The following is a 22,105-nucleotide window of genomic DNA, read 5'->3' as shown; positions in this document are numbered from 1 at the left end:
TTGTTGGGTGGATGAACTGAATGATGGAGTGTTAGACTGTCATGGTCTGAGGGAACCCCCTTTCTGGGGGGATGTACCTCAGGCCGTGAGCTTGGGACCTGGGAGGGAGCCTCTAATTACACAGTCATTGAGAGGTGTCCTGGAACAGGAGCAGGAAAGAGGACAGTTGGGAGCACTGCCAGGCAAGTCATTCAAGAGGGATCCATGCCAGGGTCGGTGAATGAAAAGCACAGTGGAAAGCTCTGGAAGAGACATGCCAGGAGTTGGATGTGGAGCCAGAGGGAGAGACTGTGGGGTTGTTGTGAAGTCAAGTCGCTGCAGCCAGGAAGGCTGGCAGGATTTGCATCGGACATGCTGGGATCAGTAGCAGTGTTGCCAACCGTCAGTATTTTTACTGGTAGCCAGTAAAAAACAGGCACTTTTCTCCTGCCAGTAAATGCCAGTGACAGGAAAAGTTTGCCAGTAAAAAATATGGCTGTGACGCATCCGAGTGCCTGCTACAGTGTGTTTGGGTGGCACAGGAGGGCATCTGATGGAGTCGTTCCCTGAGCGTGTTGTGCAATGTTATGGTGCAAGAGGAGTCCGAGAAGAGCATCCAGAGCCTCATGTGCGTATCTGCGGGACGGGAGCAAGGCAAGTCGGGAGCGGGATTGTCAGTGCTGTTTGGACTGGTGGGACCACCTGGCAAGGAGAGAGACTGTCACTGTGACTCAGGAGGGGACGTGTCGTGTTGCTGTCGGTGTCACTGTGAGAGTCAATTTTATGTGTGTGTGTGTGCGCCTGCCCATTCAAATTTCTTGCCCTTCTGAGTCCTGTTATGCCTGAGCTACTTACTTACTATATCAAAAATAAAATAAGAAATATGTTTTCGCCCTAATATCTACCTTAACCACTTCAATACCAGGCACTTATACACCTTCCTGCCCAAGCCAATTTTCAGCTTTTAGCGCTGTCGCAATTTGAATGACAATTGCGCGGTCATGCTACACTGTACTGTACCATTTTGTTCCCACAAATAGAGCTTTCTTTTGGTGGTATTTGATCACCTCTGGGGATTTTATTTTTTGTGCAACAAATAAAAAAAAGACCGAAAATTTTGAAAAAAAAGTTTTTCTTTGTTTTTGTTAAAACTTTTTGTAAATAAGTACGTTTTCTTCAATGACGAGCACTGATATGGCGGCACTGATAAGGCGGCACTGATGGGCACCGATGAGGTGGCACTGATGATGGGCACTGATAGGCACTGATAAGTGGCACTGGTATGCGGCACTGATGGGCACTCATAGGTGGCACTGATGGGCACTCATAGGTAGCACTGATGGGTACTCATAGGCAGCACTGATGGGCACTCGTAGCCGTGATGGGTACTTATGGGTGGCACTGGGTAATTATGGGTGGCACTGATAGGTGGCACGGATAGGCACAGTTAGCACATTTATTCTTCTCATCTAAAATGGTTGCTACCTCAAAGGGGACTGCAAAACCCTGCCTGTAATGGGCTATCAGGAAAACATATTCAGAGTGAGGCCTAGCCATGTGCTAATGTGACAGGAATCTAGATTTGGACAGTGAAGTGAAGCAAGTGATCTCAAGTATTATGCTGGAGGAGATGTGCAGAGCAAGAGACTGTCAGATCTAGATGCAACTACTTTTATTCTACTAAGAAGTATAGACACAACTACTTTTATTCTACTAAGCAGTATTCATTATCCGGGCATCCCATGTCCCTTTTCCTCATCCAAGTTTAATCCCCTAATAAAAACAACAAAAACAAGCAAGAGACTATTCTTTGTCTGGGGAAAGTGTGCCAAAATGGATGTCTGACCAGAAGGTTGAAATGTGTGGATGTTAAAACACGCAGTGACCCCACTGGCCCATCGCTACATACACATACATACAGACACAAGCACACACATATACATACAGACACATGTACACATATACATACAGACACATATACAAACACATGCACACACACATACATACAGACACACACACACACACAAACATGTACACACACACACATATGTAACTGTACCCCGTAAGGGCTGCAGAGTGTTGTGGTCCATCCGTCACCCTGCCCAGCCAGGCCCACAGTTCTCATTCCCCCTCAGGCAGAAAACCAGTCCTTGAACTTTGTTTTTGTATTTTTATTGAGGGGATTTAACTTGGATGAGGAGGGGATATTCATGAGATGTCCAATTGATTGCAGAAAAGGTATATGGGACTAAACTATATACACCTCAGGTATATACAACTTCGTTACTTCCAGCTACAGCGCAACTCTTGATCTCACTCTCCCGGATCAGCTAACACAGATAGATAGGCCTGACACTGGCTCAGGCAAGCCCAAAGCAGATGCCCTCTACAGGCAGGGGCCACAGGCCCCTATGGTGTAGCAAAGGTAGATAGTTCCAGTGCTAACTGTCCACGTGGCTACTGAGCCCAGTACTACATCTTCAGACCCTGACAGCCCTCCTGTCTGCAGCTTCCTCTCTCACCACTGCCCATGCCATCACAGTTCACTTCACTGGCTCTGCACCCATCCCAGACTGCATGCTCCCAGTCCGTTTCAGGCATGCCTCCCATACCTCCTGACTGTATGACATTCACCAGGCCTCCTGGCTGTCACTTGTTGTTCCTTGTTGTTTGGTGCTCTCTCCTGCTGTCCTCTCCTTGCTCCCGTACCTCCTGTCCAGGACATCTCCACGTGTTCTCATAGGGCCCTGTCCACACCCGAGCCCAGGCCCAAGGTCACCCCCCCCCCCATACTGAGGAGCTCCCTCAAAGGCCACAACAGCCTAGTACTCCATCTCCAGCTTCCACCCGAACAACTCCTCCCCAGCTGACCCTTGGTATTTAAGGAGGCCTGCCCCCTGCCAATCCAAGTTGGGGATTGGTCAGGGCACCTCAGAACACCCCAGGCAGCTCCACCACTCCTCTCCTGCTATCTTTCCATGACATTTTATAACAGATGTAGTATACCATATTGCCAGACCCAATTATTACTCCACCAACCCATATCCTTGATCACCCCATTAAAATGAGACCACACCAATTTTGAAGTAAAACATTGGCCATAGCAGCCTCCTTTATTAATCAATAAAATTTAACTTTTAACATAACCGTAAAACATCTGTTATAAAGCATATCCTTAGCCGTTGGTCTTTGGCAGACACCTCCACCTACAGTACCATCAGATTCAAACTGGCACTGCGGTACCTTTAAATATGTTAATAGGCCTCTCGTTGACATGCTGGCGCTGAGACAACCCACTGACTGCAGTACACCCATCAGCCAACTTCCAGTTAAACCCCTGTTAACTGGAATACCACCATCAGGACCCATACCACCGATGGGTCCCGAACTCATCCTTTCGAGGTGTCTTCCTTCTACCGCAAAGACCAACACCCGCCACAGCACCCAACGGGGGAAAACCTTACCCTTGGGTGCCCCTCCACACCCTCAATGTTCTCTGGATGCCATCTTGCAGCCCAAGAGCCCACATATCGATCCCCACATCATTCAGGTGTACCTTGTCCCCTTCTCAGGTATCTCCAGGTATCCACCTCCAATTCCCAATGCCGAATAGCCAAACCCCCATTCCTAACCACAAATTTGCTGATTTCCCGATTAACTTTTTTCCGAGCCTTGTTAATTCTGTCAACCTACCTAGATAATCGCCAATTAGTCCGAGCAATCAGATGTCAGACCACACGATCACCATATCAGGGAAGGCCATGCGGAGCCGCAAGAAATCAAACCTGATGTCTCTCGATATGTTCAGCATTGATCATACCCCCAAATCATTGCCACCTACGTACAGAACTAATACATCCGGCGGCCTGTCCCAATGTGCAAATTTGTGCACCTCTGGAACCACTCTACTCCATAACATTCCTGGCACCCCCAACCACCTGATACAGGTTTCACGCCTGGAAATGCCCAACTGTCTCCCCTCCGGCCTAACATCACCCCGTTTTGCCCCCTAAAACACATACAAATGGCCCAGTATCCAGACCAATCTCTGACTTCCATCTGAAAGAGAAGAAAAACAAACTCCAAATAACCACAGGCTCATCAGCACAACTACTACAAATCCCCAATGCCTCTCCCCCAGTCAGGTGGGGCCTAACATAAATCTGTAACCTCTGTGATTCCCACCTGCCGATGCGTTTCACTGCATCATCAACGGAGACCCGGGCAAAGAAAAAATCTCCACCTTCTTACCCTTACCCCCTTGTTCCGTTTTTGATCACCTAATGATGAGGGATACCTCATCCTCGTTGCAGCATACCTCCCAATAAAACATACCCCCATGCACCACATTAGATGGGCTAACCAACTCCTCCAATACCAAATGCTCCAAAAGACGCCAATGTAAAAGCCGCCCTAAATAACACAGACCGATGAAAAGAAACTCACCAATTGAACCAACAACTTCTGTAAAATTTCAAACGACACAGGGGGCCTGGTGTCCCTGCATTTCTGAGAGCGCCTGTACCCCTTCAACGCTTGCTTCACCCAGAAATCTTTAGTGAAATCTTGACACCCCTTTCATTTGAATAAGAACGCCAATCCAGCCAATTTCTTATCCAGCACTGACTCTGACACCCCGTTTTCCAGGTTTCGTGACACAAAATATAGAACCAGAAGGCGAACTTCTGGCCCGTCCTGGTCCACATCCGATTGCTGAATCAGAGTCAGCCATTCATGCCATACCTTGCTGTAAGCCGCCCATGTAGCCTCAGTCACTGACCGTCTAATCCATCCGGAGATGACCCCAAGGCTATCTTTCAAAGCCATTCGGGACAAGGAATCTCGTGTTGCTCTGCCCCTGGCACCAACTCCCGGAACCTGTCCCACTGAAAGCGAGACAAGGCATCAGCCATGACGTTCTGCACTCCTGGATGGTGCGCAGCATAGATAAAAACATTTAAATTGCAAACACCATAACACCAAGTGCTGTAACAAGTGCACCACCGGTGGTGACGAGGCAGATACCTTGTTGATAACCTGCACCACCCTGAGGTTATACCCATGGAAACGCACTTTCAGGTCCCCGAAAGACTCCCCCCACAACTCCACAGCCAGCACCACTGGAAACAATTCCAGTAACACCAGGTTGCGAGTGAACCAGCCTCCTTCCAAGTGTTCGGTCACAGGCCGGCACTCCATTTGCCTTGAAAAAATGCCCCGAATCCTGATGCCCCTGCCGCATAAAGTTCCAGGTCAAAATTACTTACCGGCCCAGACATCCACAAGACCCGTCCGTTGAAGGACTCCAAAAATGAGTGCCACACTCTCAGGTCTTCCAGGTGTTCCGTAACTAATCCCACATAATGGGTAGGAACCTTAATCGCTGCTGTACTTGCAGACAGCCATCTGCAAAATACTCTCCCCATCAGCAGTATGCGGCACGCAAAATTCAACTTCCCAGCAGCGACTGCAACCTTCGTAGTTGAACCTTGCGCAACCCCAGCAAACTTCAGATCTCCTCCTTAAGAGCCAACAACTTGTCCTCCGGCAGCCGGCATTCCATTGCTCCGGAGTCCAGAACAATGCCCAAGAAGCTTAGCACCGTGGTCGGACCCTCTGTCTTTTCTGGTGCCAGCGGGATCCCGAACCTGTCTGTGATATGTTCCAACGTTGTCAATAGCACCGCGCAGATCTTTGAAGCGGCTGGGCCCACACACAGAAAATCATCCAAATAATGAATGATCAAATTCACCCCTGACACGTCCCTAACCACCCATTCCACAAACTAACTGAACCTTTCAAATAGGGCACAGGAAATCGAACAGCCCATGGGTAGGCAGCAATCTACATAGAATGCATTCTCCCAGTAGCAACCCAGTAAATGAAAACTATCGGGGTGGACCGGCAGCAGCCGGAATGCTGATTCCAAATCTGCCTTTGCCATCAAGGCACCTTGCCCGTAAAGGCATACCCAAAAATCTGCCACGTCAAAGGAAGTATAACTGACGGTACATTTGGTGCATTCCTCTGGATCGATAGCATCATTAACCGACCCCCCTTTTGGGAAAGAGAGATGGTGAATAAGCCAGAATTTATTAGGCTCTTTCTTGGGCACCACCCCCAACGGGGACACTACCAAGTTATCCAACAGGACAGATGGGAAAGGGCCAACCATGCGTCCGAGTGCTTTTTCCTTCCGTAGTTTCTCTGAAACCACCTCAGAATGTTCCAAAGCCGAACCCAAGTTCCGGGACCTGGGAGGAGCCTTGGTCAATGTACACGGTATATGAAACCCCTTCGAAAACCCCAATCTCAACACCCGTGCTGACTCTCTGTCTGGATATCGAGGAAAGGCTGCATCCTTTCCACCCTCACTGGCGTCTTCCCTTTTGTTACCAGCCTCGCTGGACCCCCCCTTTCTTAAAACAGTGGGACACGGGGTGGGCACCTCTGCACCCAGGGAACTCGTGTTTGTACCAGCACGCACCCCCAAATTTGCAAGTACCCTCGTTGTACTGCCAACATACCCCTTTCTTCTTTCCGGCCAATTGTCCTGGGGTAGCAGCTCCACCACCCCCCCCCCCCAAAAAAAAAAACTGATTCGGAGCACGTGCTGATGTCATGAGCTTCATCCATACACTAATGTCTTTGTGATCCCACCTCAACAACGTACGTATTGCTCTGCGCTGCCTGAACTGCTTGTCATAGACTCTATAGGCTTCAACCACGGTGTCCAGGTAGCAGAACAGTGCTGAGCAGTGTTCTGGGTTCTTTTCCCCAATTACACTGGCCATAATGGCAAATGCCTGCAATCAGTTTGGGAATGTCCTAGGTATCAACCTATACTGCCTCTTCTCTTCGTCCTCCTTCTTGGACTCCTCTGGCTTCACCCTATCCAGGTTGAACTTCTCTAGGGGCAGTAATGAAAAGATTTCCACGTACTCACCTTTCCAAATTCGTTCCCTTATCTCTTGCTTCAAATGGGCTCCCAGTGGGCCCTCAAAACACACATAAACTTCGCACTTGGCCGAATCGGCCAAGCGGATTGCCTCCTGTTTGCTAGCGGCCTCCCCTGCCGCCCCAGCCTTCTTCCCACCAGCAGTCTTCTCTGCAGGTGCCACCTGTGTTTGCCTCGTCCGCGCTACCGCAGGGACACCCGGCTCCCTCGTGTGGGGTACCCAAGCCGCCGCCGGGCTGACCTGGCTTCCCGCCCCATCTCAAAACGAGTTACCAAATCCTTTAACCCCAATAAAAACCCCTGTAAGCCTGTATTGGCCCCGGCAGCATTGTGCCTGTGGGCCGGACTCACCGGGGGGTCCCCGCAGGTATGGTCGCCGACCCCTCACCCCGTGGCCCGGGCACCCCAGTACCCTCCATATTTGCAGCCCCCACATGCTGACCCACAATAGAAGAATTAGAAATGGACTTACCAGGCTGCCTAGGAAGGATCCCACCAGCCGACGGTCCCGCCTCCATGACTGCCGATTGTCCACCTCTTCTTCGGATACTGACAGCTCACCCTCGGATCTGTGTCCCGATACTAGGTCACCATCTGTAGAATGCCCTCCAGGTGATGGCACTCTGGATGCTGAGGATCCGCGCTGCCTTGGACTCCACCCCGTGCACCGATCCATTCACAATCTTCTGCGCCGCTTTGCCACGTCTTGCTGGGCTCACCTCAGACCCCACCGCTGTCTCCATCCTTGTCGCCATCTGGCCCGACCCTCCTCTGGCATCAGCATGGCCGCCGGCTGCAGATTGGGATGGCCCAGCGGCCGTTGCTGTTTTACTCCGCTGCTGGAGCTCCTCCCCCCCAGACCCGCCAGGTGCGGAGTCTGCACTGTCCTCACCCTGCTGTCTGGAGGGCCTGGGAGTCGACCTGGTGGTCCTCGCAGCCGTGCCGCTGTCTTCCTAATGTGGGGGGTGGGATACCTCCCAGGACCCCCACCCGCGAGCGCAGCCTGCGACACTTCGCTGGGGGGCCCAAAGGGACCCTGATGGGACTCCCTGGCTGCCGCTGTTGTAGCCTGGGGGTGGGGTCTGGCGAGAAGCGCTCTGGAGGCCTCGATCTCCACGCCCATGTGGACTCCCGCCCCTCCGTACTTGCCACCGCATGCTGGGTCCCCAGCACCGGCGCAAGCTGTTCCTGAAGCCAGTCTGCTCCTTTTGTCACCGCCTCCTCTCTCAGGTGCTGAAGTAGCCGCTCCACGTCCACCTTATTAGAGCCGCCCTTGTCTCCCAGCGCTGTCTCCCACCCCACTAGCCGCCTCTGTGCTCTCACACCCCAGCCTGCTGATGGTCTGGCACTTGCGCCGCTGGATGCGTCTAATTGGCCTACAGAAAGTGTGGTACTGGCTCCCTGCAATGTGATCTCACCCAGTTGATGTTCACCACTCCTGAATCTTTTCTCTCCACTTACACACACATACATACAGACACATGCACACACACATACAGACACATGCACACAAACACATACAGTACATACAGACACATGCGCACACACACACACATACAGACACATGCACACACACACAAACACATGTATAAAGTCTTTTAAAAAGTTCTAGTACAGTACCTTCCCTCACACAGCTGAGTACTGTGCTGTAGGGGGAAGAAGAGAGCACAGCACACTCCCCCTTCCTTTATTTTCTCTTTGCTAAGGCTGAGAGAGCTCCCACATTACCGATGGACAGTTCGGCTGGGGATCAGGAGCTTGGGCTCATCTGACAGCCCTTCTCTACCATGATTCTGCGGCACCCCCTGAGAACCTCTGGCACCCCTTCTGAGAAAGGCTGGGATAGAGAAAAGGTTAGAACAGGGTTTCTCAACCTTTCTACCTTAGAGGAACACTTGGCAAAAAGATTGAGATAAGGTTTGAAACAAGAGAATCTGGATGCCGCACACTGGATAAAGTTGAAAATTCTTCTTTATTGTAAAAATAGGATCATCAAAAATACAGGACAATCAGGCAGATGGTACAGACACAGCTGTGTCTGTACCATCTGCCTGATTGTCCTGTATTTTTGATGATCCTATTTTTACAATAAAGAAGAATTTTCAACTTTATCCAGTGTGCGGCATCCAGATTCTCTTGTTTCAAACCTTGCTTCAATTTGCATTTAGCCAGCACCTGGGACTCCCCTCCTCTGAAGGATCTACTCAACACACACCTGGGAGCAAGTCAACCTGAGCGGTGAATCACTTTCCCTGTTTTGTCTGCATAAAAAGATTGAGATCTCAGGGAATTCCTGAAATAATGTTCAGATCACAGTTCAGATGTTGTCATGTACCTGGTAGAAGAGCCTGATATGCAGAGGAAGGCCTCTCTTACACCTCTGACTCGGGGCCCCTGATAGAGTAGATAGGTAGTGGGCTGCTGGTGGGCTGGTATGCCAGATGACAGCGGATGTCCTCTAAACTGGAACAGGCTGGTGCTTGGATGTAGTAAGAGCAGGCCCCAGTGGCTAACGAGCAGATGCTTGAAGCTGATTAGTTCTGTGAGGACTGAAACACAGACAGGGTCAAACAAGCCAGATCATACATGTGAGCTCAGATCAGGTACAGATGCAAAGGCAGTAAAGGAGTCAAGGTACAAGCCGGGGTCAAAGCAGGCGGAGAGCAGGAGTAGTCAGAACAAGCCAGGTCAATAACTGGAACAGAAATAGAGTAACAGGGAGCAGGACAATCGGTGGAATGCTGTAGATGAGACAGCACTGATCCTGGGTGCTGATCCAGCCTAAATAGCCCATTTGGCGCCCTTATCTGTCACGGGATGCTTGTTCGCATTATGATGCACATTGGTTCACCTGCACATGTGCATATGCGTTCACACGTTAATCAGAGCTGCTGATAGGGGGCTCGAGCAAACAGTGGGTGCCCGGACAGGAAGGGGGATCAGCACAGAGAGACAAGTACAGGAACGATGTAATGTGTGTTTCTCCCTCCAGCGGTCTGTTTCTCTCCCTCTACCTCCCGCCAGCATTCAGCTGCTGGAGGGAGAAACACACAGTGCATCGTTCCTGTACTTGCCCCCTCCCGCTCCTCTGTGCCGATCCTCCTCCCTGTCCTGCCCACATATACAGTAGACGTGCGCACACCTTAACCACACTGTGCACTTTTAGGGCAGGCTGGTGACCGGGGACAGTGCTCCGTCTGGGGTGGGGGTTCAGCAGGCAAAGTCCGCAGGGTAGCAGTATGAAGGGGCAGTGGAGTGGCCTCAGAGGTGAAGCAGCAGCAGCTGGCCGGCATGCAGAGTCTTCATGCTGATCCCTACACTCTCCGCCTGGCCTGTCTTCTTCTCTTGCCCCCCCGATCCGGGGGGACAGCCAATAAGAGCAGGGGGCGGGGTCAGCGACTGTCACTCACCCTGTACAGGGAGAGGAGGGAGCAGGGCCAGACACTGTCTCTCTGGCTGTATGAAGAAAAAAAGGGGGGGCCAGGACCTGTCACTCAGCTTTTATGGAAAGCAGATGGCGGGTTGTCATTGCACAGGACTATCACTGAGCTTGTGAGTGCTACAGGGGCCATATACATCCATACAGAGGGGCTCTATACATCCCTAATTATCACTATAGAGGGGCCACAGACATCATTATGGGGGTTACATATATTATTTTAGAGTTATTTTTATATATATCTATATACTGTATATAGATATATATACAGTGCGGACGGAAAGTATTCAGACCCCTGTAAAATTTTTCACTCTTTGTTATATTGCAGCCATTTGCTAAAATCATTTAAGTTCATTTATTTCCTCATTAATGTACACACAGCACTCCATATTGACAGAAAAACACAGAATTGTTGTCATTTTTGCAGATTTATTAAAAAAGAAAAACTAAAATATCACATGGTCCTAAGTATTCAGACCCTTTGCTCAGTATTTAGTAGAAGCACCCTTTTGATCTAATACAGCCATGAGTCTTTTTGGGAAAGATGCAACAAGTTTTTCACACCTGGATTTGGGGATCCTCTGCCATTCCTCCTTGCAGATCCTCTCCAGATCTGTCAGGTTGGATGGTAAACATTGGTGGACAGCCATTTTTAGGTCTCTCTGGAGATGCTCAATTGGGTTTAAGTCAGGGCTCTGGCTGGGCCATTCAAGAACAGTCACGTAGTTGTTGTGAAGCCATTCCATTGTTATTTTAGCTGTGTGCTTAGGGTCATTGTTTTGTTGGAAGGTAAACCTTCGGCCCAGTCTGAGGTCCTGAGCACTCTGGAGAAGGTTTTCGTCTAGGATATCCCTGTACTTGGCCGCATTCATCTTTCCCTCGATTGCAACCAGTCGTCCTGTCCCTGCAGCTGAAAAACACCCCCACAGCATGATGCTGCCACCACCATGCTTCACTGTTGGGACTGTATTAGACAGGTGATGAGCAGTGCCTTAGAATTAAGGCCAAAAAGATCTATCTTGGGCTCATCAGACCAAAGAATCTTATTTCTCACCATCTTGGAGTCCTTCAGGTTTTTTTTTTAGCAAACTCCATGCGGGCTTTTATGTGTCTTGCACTGAGGAGAGGCTTCCGTCGGGTCACTCTGCCATAAAGCCCCGATTGGTGGAGAGCTGCAGTGATGGTTGACTTTCTACAACTTTCCCCCACCTCCTGACTGCATCTCTGGAACTCAGCCACAGTGATCTTTGGGTTCTTCTTTACCTCTCTCACCAAGGCTCTTCTCCCCCGATAGCTCAGTTTGGCCTGATGGCCAGCTCTAGGAAGTCTTCCATTCAAGGATTATGGAGGCCACTGTGCTCTTAGAAACCTTAAGTGCAGCAGAAATGTTTTTGTAACCTTGGCCAGATCTGTGCCTTGCCACAATTCTGTCTCTGAGCTCTTCAGGCAGTTCCTTTGACCTCATGATTCTCATTTGCTCTGACATGCACTGTAAGCTGTAAGGTCTTATATAGACAGGTGTGTGGCTTTCCTAATCAAGTCCAATCACTATAATCAAACACAGCTGGACTCAAATGAAGGCGTAGAACCCTCTCAAGGATGATCAGAAGAACTGGACAGCACCTGAGTTAAATATATGAGTGTCACAGCAAAGGGTCTGAATACTTAGGACCATGTGATATTTCAGTTTTTCTTTTTTAGTAAATCTGCAAAAATGTCAACAATTCTGAACTTAAATGATTTTAGCAAATGGCTGCAATATAACAAAGAGTGAAACATTTAAGGGGGTCTGAATACTTTCCGCCCCCACTGTATATAAAGGTTCAGGGGGGTCCATGCATTATAATTGGAGTTCTATGCTAATGCAATAGGCTGCACATACCTATCTGCCCACATCTGATCCCTGCTGTGTGTCCGAGCTCCCCCCTACATGTAGCACTGCTGGATTTCCTCTCCCACTGGGCACTGCGGGAACCCAGGGGGATGTGTCAGGCCTGAGAGCAGGAAAAGAGGCCGGTAAATTCTGAATGGGCACAGTGAACAATGATCGCTCCTGTGTCCATTGATAACTGAGCATAGTAGACTGTGTCTACTATGCTTCAGTTTATGAATGAACAGGAGCCGCTGTCTTATGTTCATTCATATTCAGTGCAGCTGAGGTTCCATGAAAGGAATTGAAGAATCTGCGTCCTCGCTTCCTTTCTCTGTCTCAAAGGTGAGATGTCAGGGGTCTGTTTAGACCCCTGATATCGCACCAAAGCCCCCCCCCCCCCAACAGTGTTGGAAAAAATATGTACAGAATATTTTTAAAAATTAAGGGCTTAATCACACGGGTTCCCTGGCCCATACAGTGTGGATGAGCAATTTGTTGCCTCTGTTACTCTATGGAGATGCAGCTGCTGCGTTCCCATAGCGTAACATAGACTGCTTGAACACAGCAATAGCCACACAAAAAAAGGCAAATCAGACTGTACAGACCACAGCACTCGTGTGAATGAGCCCAAGACCTTGTTTACACACAGAGCTTTATTAACTCCAAATAACTCTTTTAGATTTGGCAGGAATTTTGTAAGTTCTGCTATGTTTGTGTTCGCTAATAATGATTTTAGTGTATTTTTTGTGAAAATATTGTTTGGATGTTCCTTTTTTGGGGGGCCCTGTCAGGTAGGCTGTATGGGGCTCCATGATTTCGAACAGCAGCCCTGACGTTAGCACGCACTAATGCCCCTCTTCTTCCAGGTATTCGGGGAACAGGGATTTGTCTGCCACTATTATTCTGTCTTCTGATAGAGCCTTCCTGACAGGTGTACAGCTCACAGAACATTGGTGTGATTAGCGAACTGTTGATATAAAAATTATTTTTAGAAATGGCATTAAATAATAGAATCAATATTAAGACTTACCTGTTTATTGTAAAACTTATGCTTGCTTTTTTTTGCATGGATGCAGGAGAGCACACTACATGATGGGGGCAGCAGGGGCAGCAGAGCACATTACATGGGAGCAGGGCATATTATGGGGCACATGGCAACATAGGATTAGGGCATCTGAGATCAGAGCACCTTACATGGGCTTAGGGCACTGTACATGGGATCAGGGCACATGGAATCAGAGCACCTTACATGGGATTAGAGTACCGTACATGGGTTCAGGGCACCTTATATGTAATCAAAGCACCTTACATGTGATCAGTACAGGGCACATTATATGGGATCAAAGCACCCTTACATGGGACCAGGGCACGTGGGATCAGAGCAGCTTACATGGGATCATGCCACATGGGATCAGAGTACTTTACAGGGGATCATGGCACATGGGATCAGAGCACCTTTCACGGGGTCAGAGCACCTTACATTGGATCAGGGCACATGGAATCAGGGCACCTTACAGGGGATCAGGGCTCATTGGCATCAGGACATGTTACATGGGATCAGGGCAGCTTACATGATATCAGAGCAAATTACATGGGATCAGGGCACATGGAATCAGGGCACCTTCCATGGGATAAAGGCAAATGGCAGGGCAGTGGTATCCTTCATTTGCAGCGCTAAGAAGTGAAGTGGCTGTGATAAGTCCTCTTCTGCGTGCTGTTCACCGGCGGCTCCTCCTCCAATCTTCCCTTCCTGTCCATCCCAGGTGATGTCACATACAAACACCTGGGATGGACAGGAGGTGAGGAGCAGTGCTGCATAGCTACACAATCAGAGCCTGATTCCAGTGTAGGTGTGCATAAGTCAGCAGAGGGGATGTGTTCTACCCGTCAGCTGCCTGTGACTAATAGGTAGATTGCGGAACCCTGGTTAAGAAACACTGGGTTAGAAAAACTATCAGGTTTTTCCGTCTCTACCAATGTGATTTCTGGTCACCTACTATTCTGTTTCTCACTTTGACAGGAATTTTTCTCATGGGGACACAGATAGTAAAAAAAAACCAGAGGCTCTAAACCTTCTCAGTGTTAGAAAAAGTTTTTTTCTTGATGTCTTTGTCCCCATTGCGGGTATTTTACCTGATTTCCTATCCTGTATCTCCCAAGCAGAAACACATACACCATTAAAAGTTCACATATTATCCAACTCACACTGGCCTATCTGTATGTGCAATGTGTGCAGGGTATACAGAACCCAAAGGGGTATGTGGCCCTCTGTACACTGCCTTACTATTCATTTTATAGGGTGAACCAGGCCTGTAGAGAAAGATGAGCAGCCTCAGAGCCAAAGAATAGAATCCAAATCAAATACCAACTGCTGAGGGGCCCAGAATTCAAGGGAGAGGTCAGTGAATGAACAAGTGAGACTTATGCCGCGTACACACGGTTGGACTTTACAGCAGACTTTGCCCGGCGGACTTTTCAACGTACTTTACGACGGACTTTCTGAATGAACGGACTTGCCTACACACAATCCACCAAAGTCTGTCGAATTCGTACGTGATGACGTACGACCGGACTAAAACAAGGAAGTTCATAGCCATTAGCCAATAGCTGCCCTAGCGTGGCTTTTTGTCCGTCGAACTAGCATACAGACGAGCGGACTTTTCGTCCGGACTCGATTTCGACGGATTAATTTAAAACATGTTTCAAATCTAAAAACAAAGTCCGCTGGAGCCCACACACGATCGAATTGTCTGACGAAATCCAGTCCGCCGGGCAAAGTCTGCCATAAAGTCCGCGGCATTGGAGGGTATGATGAAGCCTGTGTGTACTGCCTCCTCTTGAACTACACTCACTGGCCACTTTATTAGATACACCTTGCTAGTAGCTGGTTGGACCCCCTTTTGCCCTTAGAACTGCCTGAATTCTTTGTGGCCTTGATTCAACAAGGTGTTGGAAACGTTCTTCAGAGATTTTGGTGCATATTGACATGATAGCATCACGCAGTTGCTGCAGATTTGTTGGCTGAACAACCATGATGCGAATCTTCTGTTCCACCACATCCCAAAAGTGCTCTATTGGATTGAGATCTGGTGACTGTGGAAGCCATTGGAGTACAGTGAACTCATTGTCATGTTGAACTAGTTTGAGATGATTTAAGTTTTGTGACATGGTGCATTAGCCTGCTGGAAGTAGCCATCAGATGATGAGTACACTGTAGTCATAAAGGGATGGACATGGTCAGCAACAATCCTCAGGTAGGTCGTGGCATTTAAACAATGCTCAATTGGTACTAAGGGTCCCAAAGTGTGCCAAGAAAATATCCCCCACACCATTACACCACCACCACCACCACCTCCATCCTGAACCACTGATACAAGGCAGGATGGATCCATGCTTTCATATTGTTTACTCCAAATTCTGACCCTATCATCTGAATTTCACAGCTGAAATCGAGACTCATAAGACCAGGCAGCGTTTTTCCAATCTTATATTGTCCAATTTTGGTGAGCCTGTGCAAATTGTAGCCTCAGTTTCCTGTTCTAGCTAACAGGAGTGGCACCCAGTGTGGTCTCCTGCTGCTGTAGGTCATTTGCTTTAAGGTTTGATGTGTTGTGCATTCAGAGATGGTATTCTGCATACCTTGGTTGTAATAAGTGGTTATTTGAGTTACTGTTGCCTTTCTATCATCTCAAATCCGATCGGCCCATTCTCCTCTGACATCAAACATTCATACAGTGACACCACGGATGCAGGGACATTTTTCCTCCCAGTGACACCACTGACACAGGAGCATTTTGCCCTTACGGGGACACTACCGATGCAGGGGCAGTTTTTCCTCCCATTAACACTGACACAGGGAAATGTTTTCCTTCCAGTGACACAATCGAGGCAGGGGCATACGCATGCCTCAAAACCTGTTACTGCTTTCTATCTCTGGATGCCATAGGTTTTCCATTATGTTATTCATGCTCACATTTTGTCACAATGTTTTGACTTATTTAAATGAACCTGCACACAGGAAGGAACATATGATAACCAATTTGTATTCTAAAATGTAAGAAAACATTTTGGCTTTAAAAGTTTTAGTTTTCTGTCAAATTGCCTATTTTGAAGTACAGTATGTGTAAAGCCTACATTTTTTTTTTTACTGAATGGAGTAGGAAATTGTTAACACTCCTGTGTCTGTTACGTCAAGTAGATATGGATTTATTTCCTGTCACAGAGGCAGTAATAAAAAAAAAAGTAAAAGGAAATTTCTCCAAATCGTGGGAAAAATTCCCTCTTTGACAGCTGTCACTAAAATAGGCATCCCTGTTGGAAGAGTTCCCCCCATCTCCTGTTACTGCGACCGTTGTAAAATTTTGGGTCATCATTTTCTGTACCAGAGACAATAGGCACAAGGACAAATACAGAAAGTTAATTTCCTCATTGGGGACACAGAAAACAAAAACCTGATAGGGCATCTAACCCATCCACACCTTATGCAAAATTTTTAAAAAAGTTTTGGTTTTACATACACTTTATGGAGCTGTGGCTTTTATGAGGCTTTTGCTAAGATTATGATGTCTGACTAATCATGAGTTAAGTTTTTAGCACCTTTACATGAGCTACACATAGTTCATACATTTGCAGTATGACCATTATTATTTGTAATAGTTCTCAGTGTTCTTTGTACAATATTATTACATAAATAAGAACTGGAGTTTAGCACATGAACTCAACTTCACCTTATGTACCCACCAGATATGCAGATGTTTAATCAGAGCTTTTTCCAGTTGCTTTGGATTTACCCTATTACCTGATGCATTTTCCTAACAGAAGCCTTAACCCAACATCCCTCCATGTTAACTCTCTGGTATGTCTGCTTGGTGCAGCATAATATTTCATCCAGATTTCTGGCATTGCAGTCTCAGGCTCCATATGCCAAACAACTCAGCAGCATGCCAGCACTGTAAGTGAAACACAACCTGCAACTTAAGATGGGCTCAGTGTTCACAGACCACTGAGCAATGTAAGATTCAGCAGCGTTCCATTCCATTGCAACTGGACCCCTGCAATAGGCACTGGTCATTTTAGATAGCTTGCAATTTTTTTCAAGCCTTAGAAAAAAATTACATATACAAATGCACAATTATTTAAACCCATATATAAAATAATGTTTAAAGTTAAATTAATGTTTTAAGTAAAGCTAAGCTGATATACTAATATTTTGAAGAAAAAAAAATAAAAAATGAACATAGGTTTTCACATGGGTATAAGTTTAGTTTTTTATGCTTTTAAACGTCCTCATAGTTGTCTACAGAATGAATGAGGCAAATTTTAAATCCTAACCAGAATTCTTTTTTTTTATTTTTTATAAAACCCAATAAAAAAAAAGTATAAACATTTAAAAGTAACTAGAAATGTGATCTCAAACATTATGGGAAACAAGTAGTGTGGCTTCAGCAATTATATTGGATTACGTCTTAGAGTCAGCAGCCAGTAGTCAAGGGAGCCGAACAAAATGTTAAGACTGCTCTTGGCTTTCCACACTGTGTTCATGTTATGCGATAGCTTGTAGTAAGTAAAGCCATTGTAAAAACATGAGGTAATTTCTATTTAGGAGAATCTTCTTAGGTTCTCTCATTTTTAATAGGAGCTACAAAATGATATCACAGAAATGTAAAAGATACTAAATATCTTTTTTTTGTAAATAAAAGTTGTAAAATAGTGGTAGTAGCAAATGTAGTAGTAATGACAGAACTTGGTAATGAACACAGTTTATTAAATAAAATAAAAATAATAAATAAAATACTATAAATGTATAAAAATAATTTGAAATAAATCGTTTTATGTTTTGTGAATTAAGTAGAAATAGATTTTTAAATGGTAAGAAGTAAGTTTGCCTAGCAATGAAATTAGCGTTAGATAACTATAATCACATAGAATGTGTATATCCCCTGCTTGTCAACCAAAACATGCTTTAAAAATTTTGAAATTCTGTAGAATTTTCAGTGTATTTTTTTTTTGTTATAAGAATAATAAAAAGGAAAATGAATTGTCAAACAATTATTTTATTTAAATAATTTTTATTTTTGTTTTTCCAACTTCCAGCCACAGCTTCAACATTGTGATTGGTCAAGATCACTATGCGCCATCCATAAACACTTAAGACGTAACATCGAGTGAGCAGAATACCTGTACATTGTTAGATTTTTCAGTAGTCCCAAAAAGAGTTAACATACAGGCATTTTACCAATGCCATGAGACAGTATAAAAATGCACAAATAAGTGCCAGCCGTGAATGAGGTGTCTGTTGGGTGAAAAGTGAGGGTTCCGTTCTTGAAGTCTTTTGGTCTTGGGCTGTTTATGCCTTCACCAGAGCCTGGAATTCTGGAATGTAAAACAAAGTAAAACAATTAATAATAACCACTAAAATATTTGCCTATCACTACAACTAAATCATAGATAAAACATTTTTAATTTTAAGATAATTAAATATTCCAATTCTTGATCCTACTAAAAGCTTATATTTCCTTAAAAACGTTATATTTCCTTAAGCACTTTAAACTAGTTAAGGGACATTAAAAAGAAACCTGAAATAGTAACTTAACAAAATGTGTGAAGAGTTAATTAGGAACTGTGCCATTAATCAGACCAACTCTTACATTCTACCATAAACTGTTTAAAAGTATCTAATTTTATTTGTATTAAATATGGAATATAGCTATAGCATTAATAATTATAAAAGTGTAAGGCAAAGCAAGATTTCAGTAATATTAGAGAAAAGAAAAAACCTTTCATATATTGCTGTTTTACACTTTGCCACTAAAAGAACAACACCTACATTTAGGAAGAGTTTATGGTTTAATTATTTATTGTTATGTTGGCATGGAACACTATTAGCTGAATGAATACATTTTAACAAAAAATATATATTAATTCCAGCCAGAGTTCATATAAGCTCTGCACCCAGTTTGTCTATTTTTAGCAAAATTGCCCAATTTCAAAAGCCCCTCCCATTTCAGGACCATCCCAACATAAAAGGGCAGCTGACAGATGTGTAAAATTTATGTAGAGGTGCTGGTGGAAACAGTGTCATCAACTTCACTGGTCTCAACAACACATCTTAAGTAAACTTTATAGTTTATTCTTTTTTTAGTTTATTCTAAAATACTGTTACTCAGTTTTGTTATAGAGAGAATTGATGTAGAAGCACTTTTGAGAGTGGCCTCGACTAAATTTGACAGCTTGGCAGTACCATCCCAATACCACAGCAATTCAATTTGTTATATGAATATTGTTAACTAAGATAAAAAGCTTACCTTCTACTCCAATCTTGCCATCTCCATCAGAGTCACCAGCCTTCAGGAAAGCTGCAGTCTCAGCACTGCTCAGAGCTCTGGCGTTAGACTTGAAGTTCTGGAGGAAAAGGCTGGCATCGAACAAAGAAAAAAAATAATAATGGCATGTTACACAACAGAAAACAAAAAAATTCAGTAAGGTTTTATATTTACCATTACAATACTATTGGGCTTAAAACATCTAAGTATTAATTTTCTTTAACCATTGTTGATTCACCCGCTAACTCTCTTTTCTCAGCCCCCAGCATCAAGCTTTCAAGTTGCCAGGTCTACAGACATGGGCCAACAGTTCAAAAGGCCAGATGCACCCTGTTGAATTCAGTGGGTAATTTAGGTCACTAGTGCCCACCTATAACAAATATTATTTAAAAAACTGGCTCTTGCATCTGTTTGGTTCAGAGCTTTCAGATATTTTGTTTTTTTGTCTGTACTAACATAATTAATGCCCCAGTGACCCACTGTATTCTAATACAAAAAGTGTTAAAGTGTATATTTACCAAAGTTCTTCTTCCTCAATGAATCCACTCCTGTCCCTGTCAAGAATTTCGAATACCTTCTTGGCATCATTGGCACTCTTGCCGGCCAAGCCAACCTTCTGGAAAAAGGTTTTGTAATTGAATGAACCTTCAGCTGAAAGAAAAGCAAGAAAGCAGAAATATAAAATTTTCTATCTCTAAATGCAAAATTCAACTCACTAAACAGAAAAATGTGGGCGATACTAAAATCTGGCCTATTTTCTATAGTTTTTTTTTTTTTTACTTTATGTGTTTTATTTTGGTGATATTAATTTATTGTCATTGCCAATAAAAGCAATTTAAAGCATTTAAAAATACATTTTGCATAAGGAGGAATTCATTAGCTTATATATATATATATATATATATATATATATATATATATATATATATATATATATATATATTATATATAATATATATACACACACACACACTAGGTTTTTGTGGCAGAATTCATGCTTTAGTTAAAATATGTTTTGCTATGCACACTCTACTTGCAGTTGGTCTATTTACTTGTAATTGCAGTTGTGGACTGTGGGGTTGATTTACTAAAAGCAAGTTGGCTGTTCATTTACAAGGGAATTTTCACTTTGCAAGTGCAAAGTGTAGCTCTACTCACTTCCATCATCCAGTTATGCAAGTAAAAATATACATTTTTTTTTTCCTTGTATGTGATTGGGTATTCTTTGCAAAGCAAAGAGCCTATTTGCCTTTAGTAAATCAACCCCCATATGTGTACTTATATAAGCTTAGTAGTGCAATACAAAAAAAACAATATTTACATACAAAGTGTGGTATGCTATATTAGCCACATTTCAGTTTACTGTAATCATTTTCTGTTTTCTAATTGTTAATTTACTTTAAGTCCAGTTATCAAATAGGCGTCGTACTGTTATGGTTTAAATAACAGCCTATATAGCTGTACATACCAGTACAGCTCTGTATTATTAAATGGGAATGGTTTTCTGGATTAAATAGTAATCTTTAACTTACCCTTCACACTCTCAAGTGCGGCCTCAATGTCCTTCTGGGAGACAATGTCGGTGATAGACATTATTGTTCTGTAAATGAAAAGGCTTGCATTAAACTAGTTATTAATTAAAATGAGAATCCTTAAATGTTCCCTAATAAAGAATATCTGGTATCAAGATGTAAGTCCATTGCATTTTGTCTATGGGCACTTAAAAACTCTAATTACTTTTTTTCACCTTCACTCTTTATTTATAAAATAAAATGCAATTTTTTTTTTTAGGAGTGAAGAAAGAAAAATTGTTATTAATATTCTTTTTTCAAGTAATTTATATATTCAGTTTTTAAATATTTTTTATCTTCTATTTTTTTTTAAATAAATTACTTAATCACTATTTAAAACGATGGTCTCGAGGAGTAAGAAAGCTTAGTTTTCTTCCACTTGCAGAGGTTATGCTTCTGTAAAATATTCCCCTTATTCTGATATTCCTTGAGTTCCGTGTCCAAATCTTCTCTCCCTTGTGCTGCTGCAATCCCTTGGTCTGTTGTGTCCCATGTGTCTGCGTCTTAGCTGCTTACCTTGTGGTGGTTTAGGCTGGGCAGAGAGGAGACGTTCTTGGCAGTGGAGTGCTTGCTGAGTGTCCCCCTCAGGGCTAGCCCCATTTATATATACTTTAAGTTGCATACCATATACAGATCTCAGGTCCCAGCGTCACGGATAGGGAATGGTGTCAAGTGAACTTGCCTAACTAATCATCTAGCACTATTTTTATCTCGAGAGAATACATATGATATTTGCAAACGCAACAAGATAAGTGACTAGATATATAAAAAAAATACCCTGTGAGTGTAAGATTTCTGCATGCAGGAAATAGGAACATCACCATTTACCATTAAGAAGCAAAAATCCTTTTGAGAAAACGTTCCCAAAGCAATTAAGGGGTGATGGAGTTTTAAGAGGTTTAGAGTTTAGCGACTTGAGTACAGCATCAAGGCTTATTTATTAAGAGAGTGTAAAGAGCAGTG

The 22,105-nt window shown here is 44.6% G+C and overlaps 1 protein-coding gene across 1 annotated transcript; it reads right to left on the bottom strand.

Moving 5' to 3' along the window:
* Nucleotides 1-18,297: 18,297 nt before the first annotated feature.
* Nucleotides 18,298-21,786, bottom strand: LOC141101720 (parvalbumin beta). Its single transcript, XM_073591008.1, has 5 exons — nt 21,659-21,786; nt 21,104-21,171; nt 20,090-20,222; nt 19,554-19,663; nt 18,298-18,621 (listed from the first exon to the last, which is right to left on the bottom strand). The coding sequence occupies exons 2-5, from the start codon at nt 21,162-21,164 to the stop codon at nt 18,596-18,598; spliced, it is 330 nt and encodes a 109-aa protein (XP_073447109.1). The 5' UTR covers nt 21,165-21,171; nt 21,659-21,786; the 3' UTR covers nt 18,298-18,595.
* Between the last annotated feature and the right edge of the window lie 319 nt (nt 21,787-22,105).

This window comes from Aquarana catesbeiana, linkage group LG06 (assembly GCF_042186555.1).
Source record: "Aquarana catesbeiana isolate 2022-GZ linkage group LG06, ASM4218655v1, whole genome shotgun sequence".
Classification (NCBI taxonomy): domain Eukaryota; kingdom Metazoa; phylum Chordata; class Amphibia; order Anura; family Ranidae; genus Aquarana; species Aquarana catesbeiana.
The sequence above is the reverse complement of the archived record's forward strand: the minus strand, read 5'-3'. Positions and strand labels throughout refer to the sequence as shown.

What these genes read in the sequence shown, in the direction of transcription:
- LOC141101720 (XM_073591008.1), bottom strand. Translation starts at nt 21,164, where the DNA reads ATGTCTATCACCGACATTGTCTCCCAGAAGGACATTGAGGCCGCACTT. An exon ending in CGCACTTGAGAGTGTGAAGG is followed by an intron (nt 20,223 to 21,103) that starts GTAAGTTAAAGA and finishes CTTTTCTTTCAG; the next exon opens with CTGAAGGTTCATTCAATTAC. An exon ending in ATTGAGGAAGAAGAACTTTG is followed by an intron (nt 19,664 to 20,089) that starts GTAAATATACAC and finishes GTTCGATGCCAG; the next exon opens with CCTTTTCCTCCAGAACTTCA.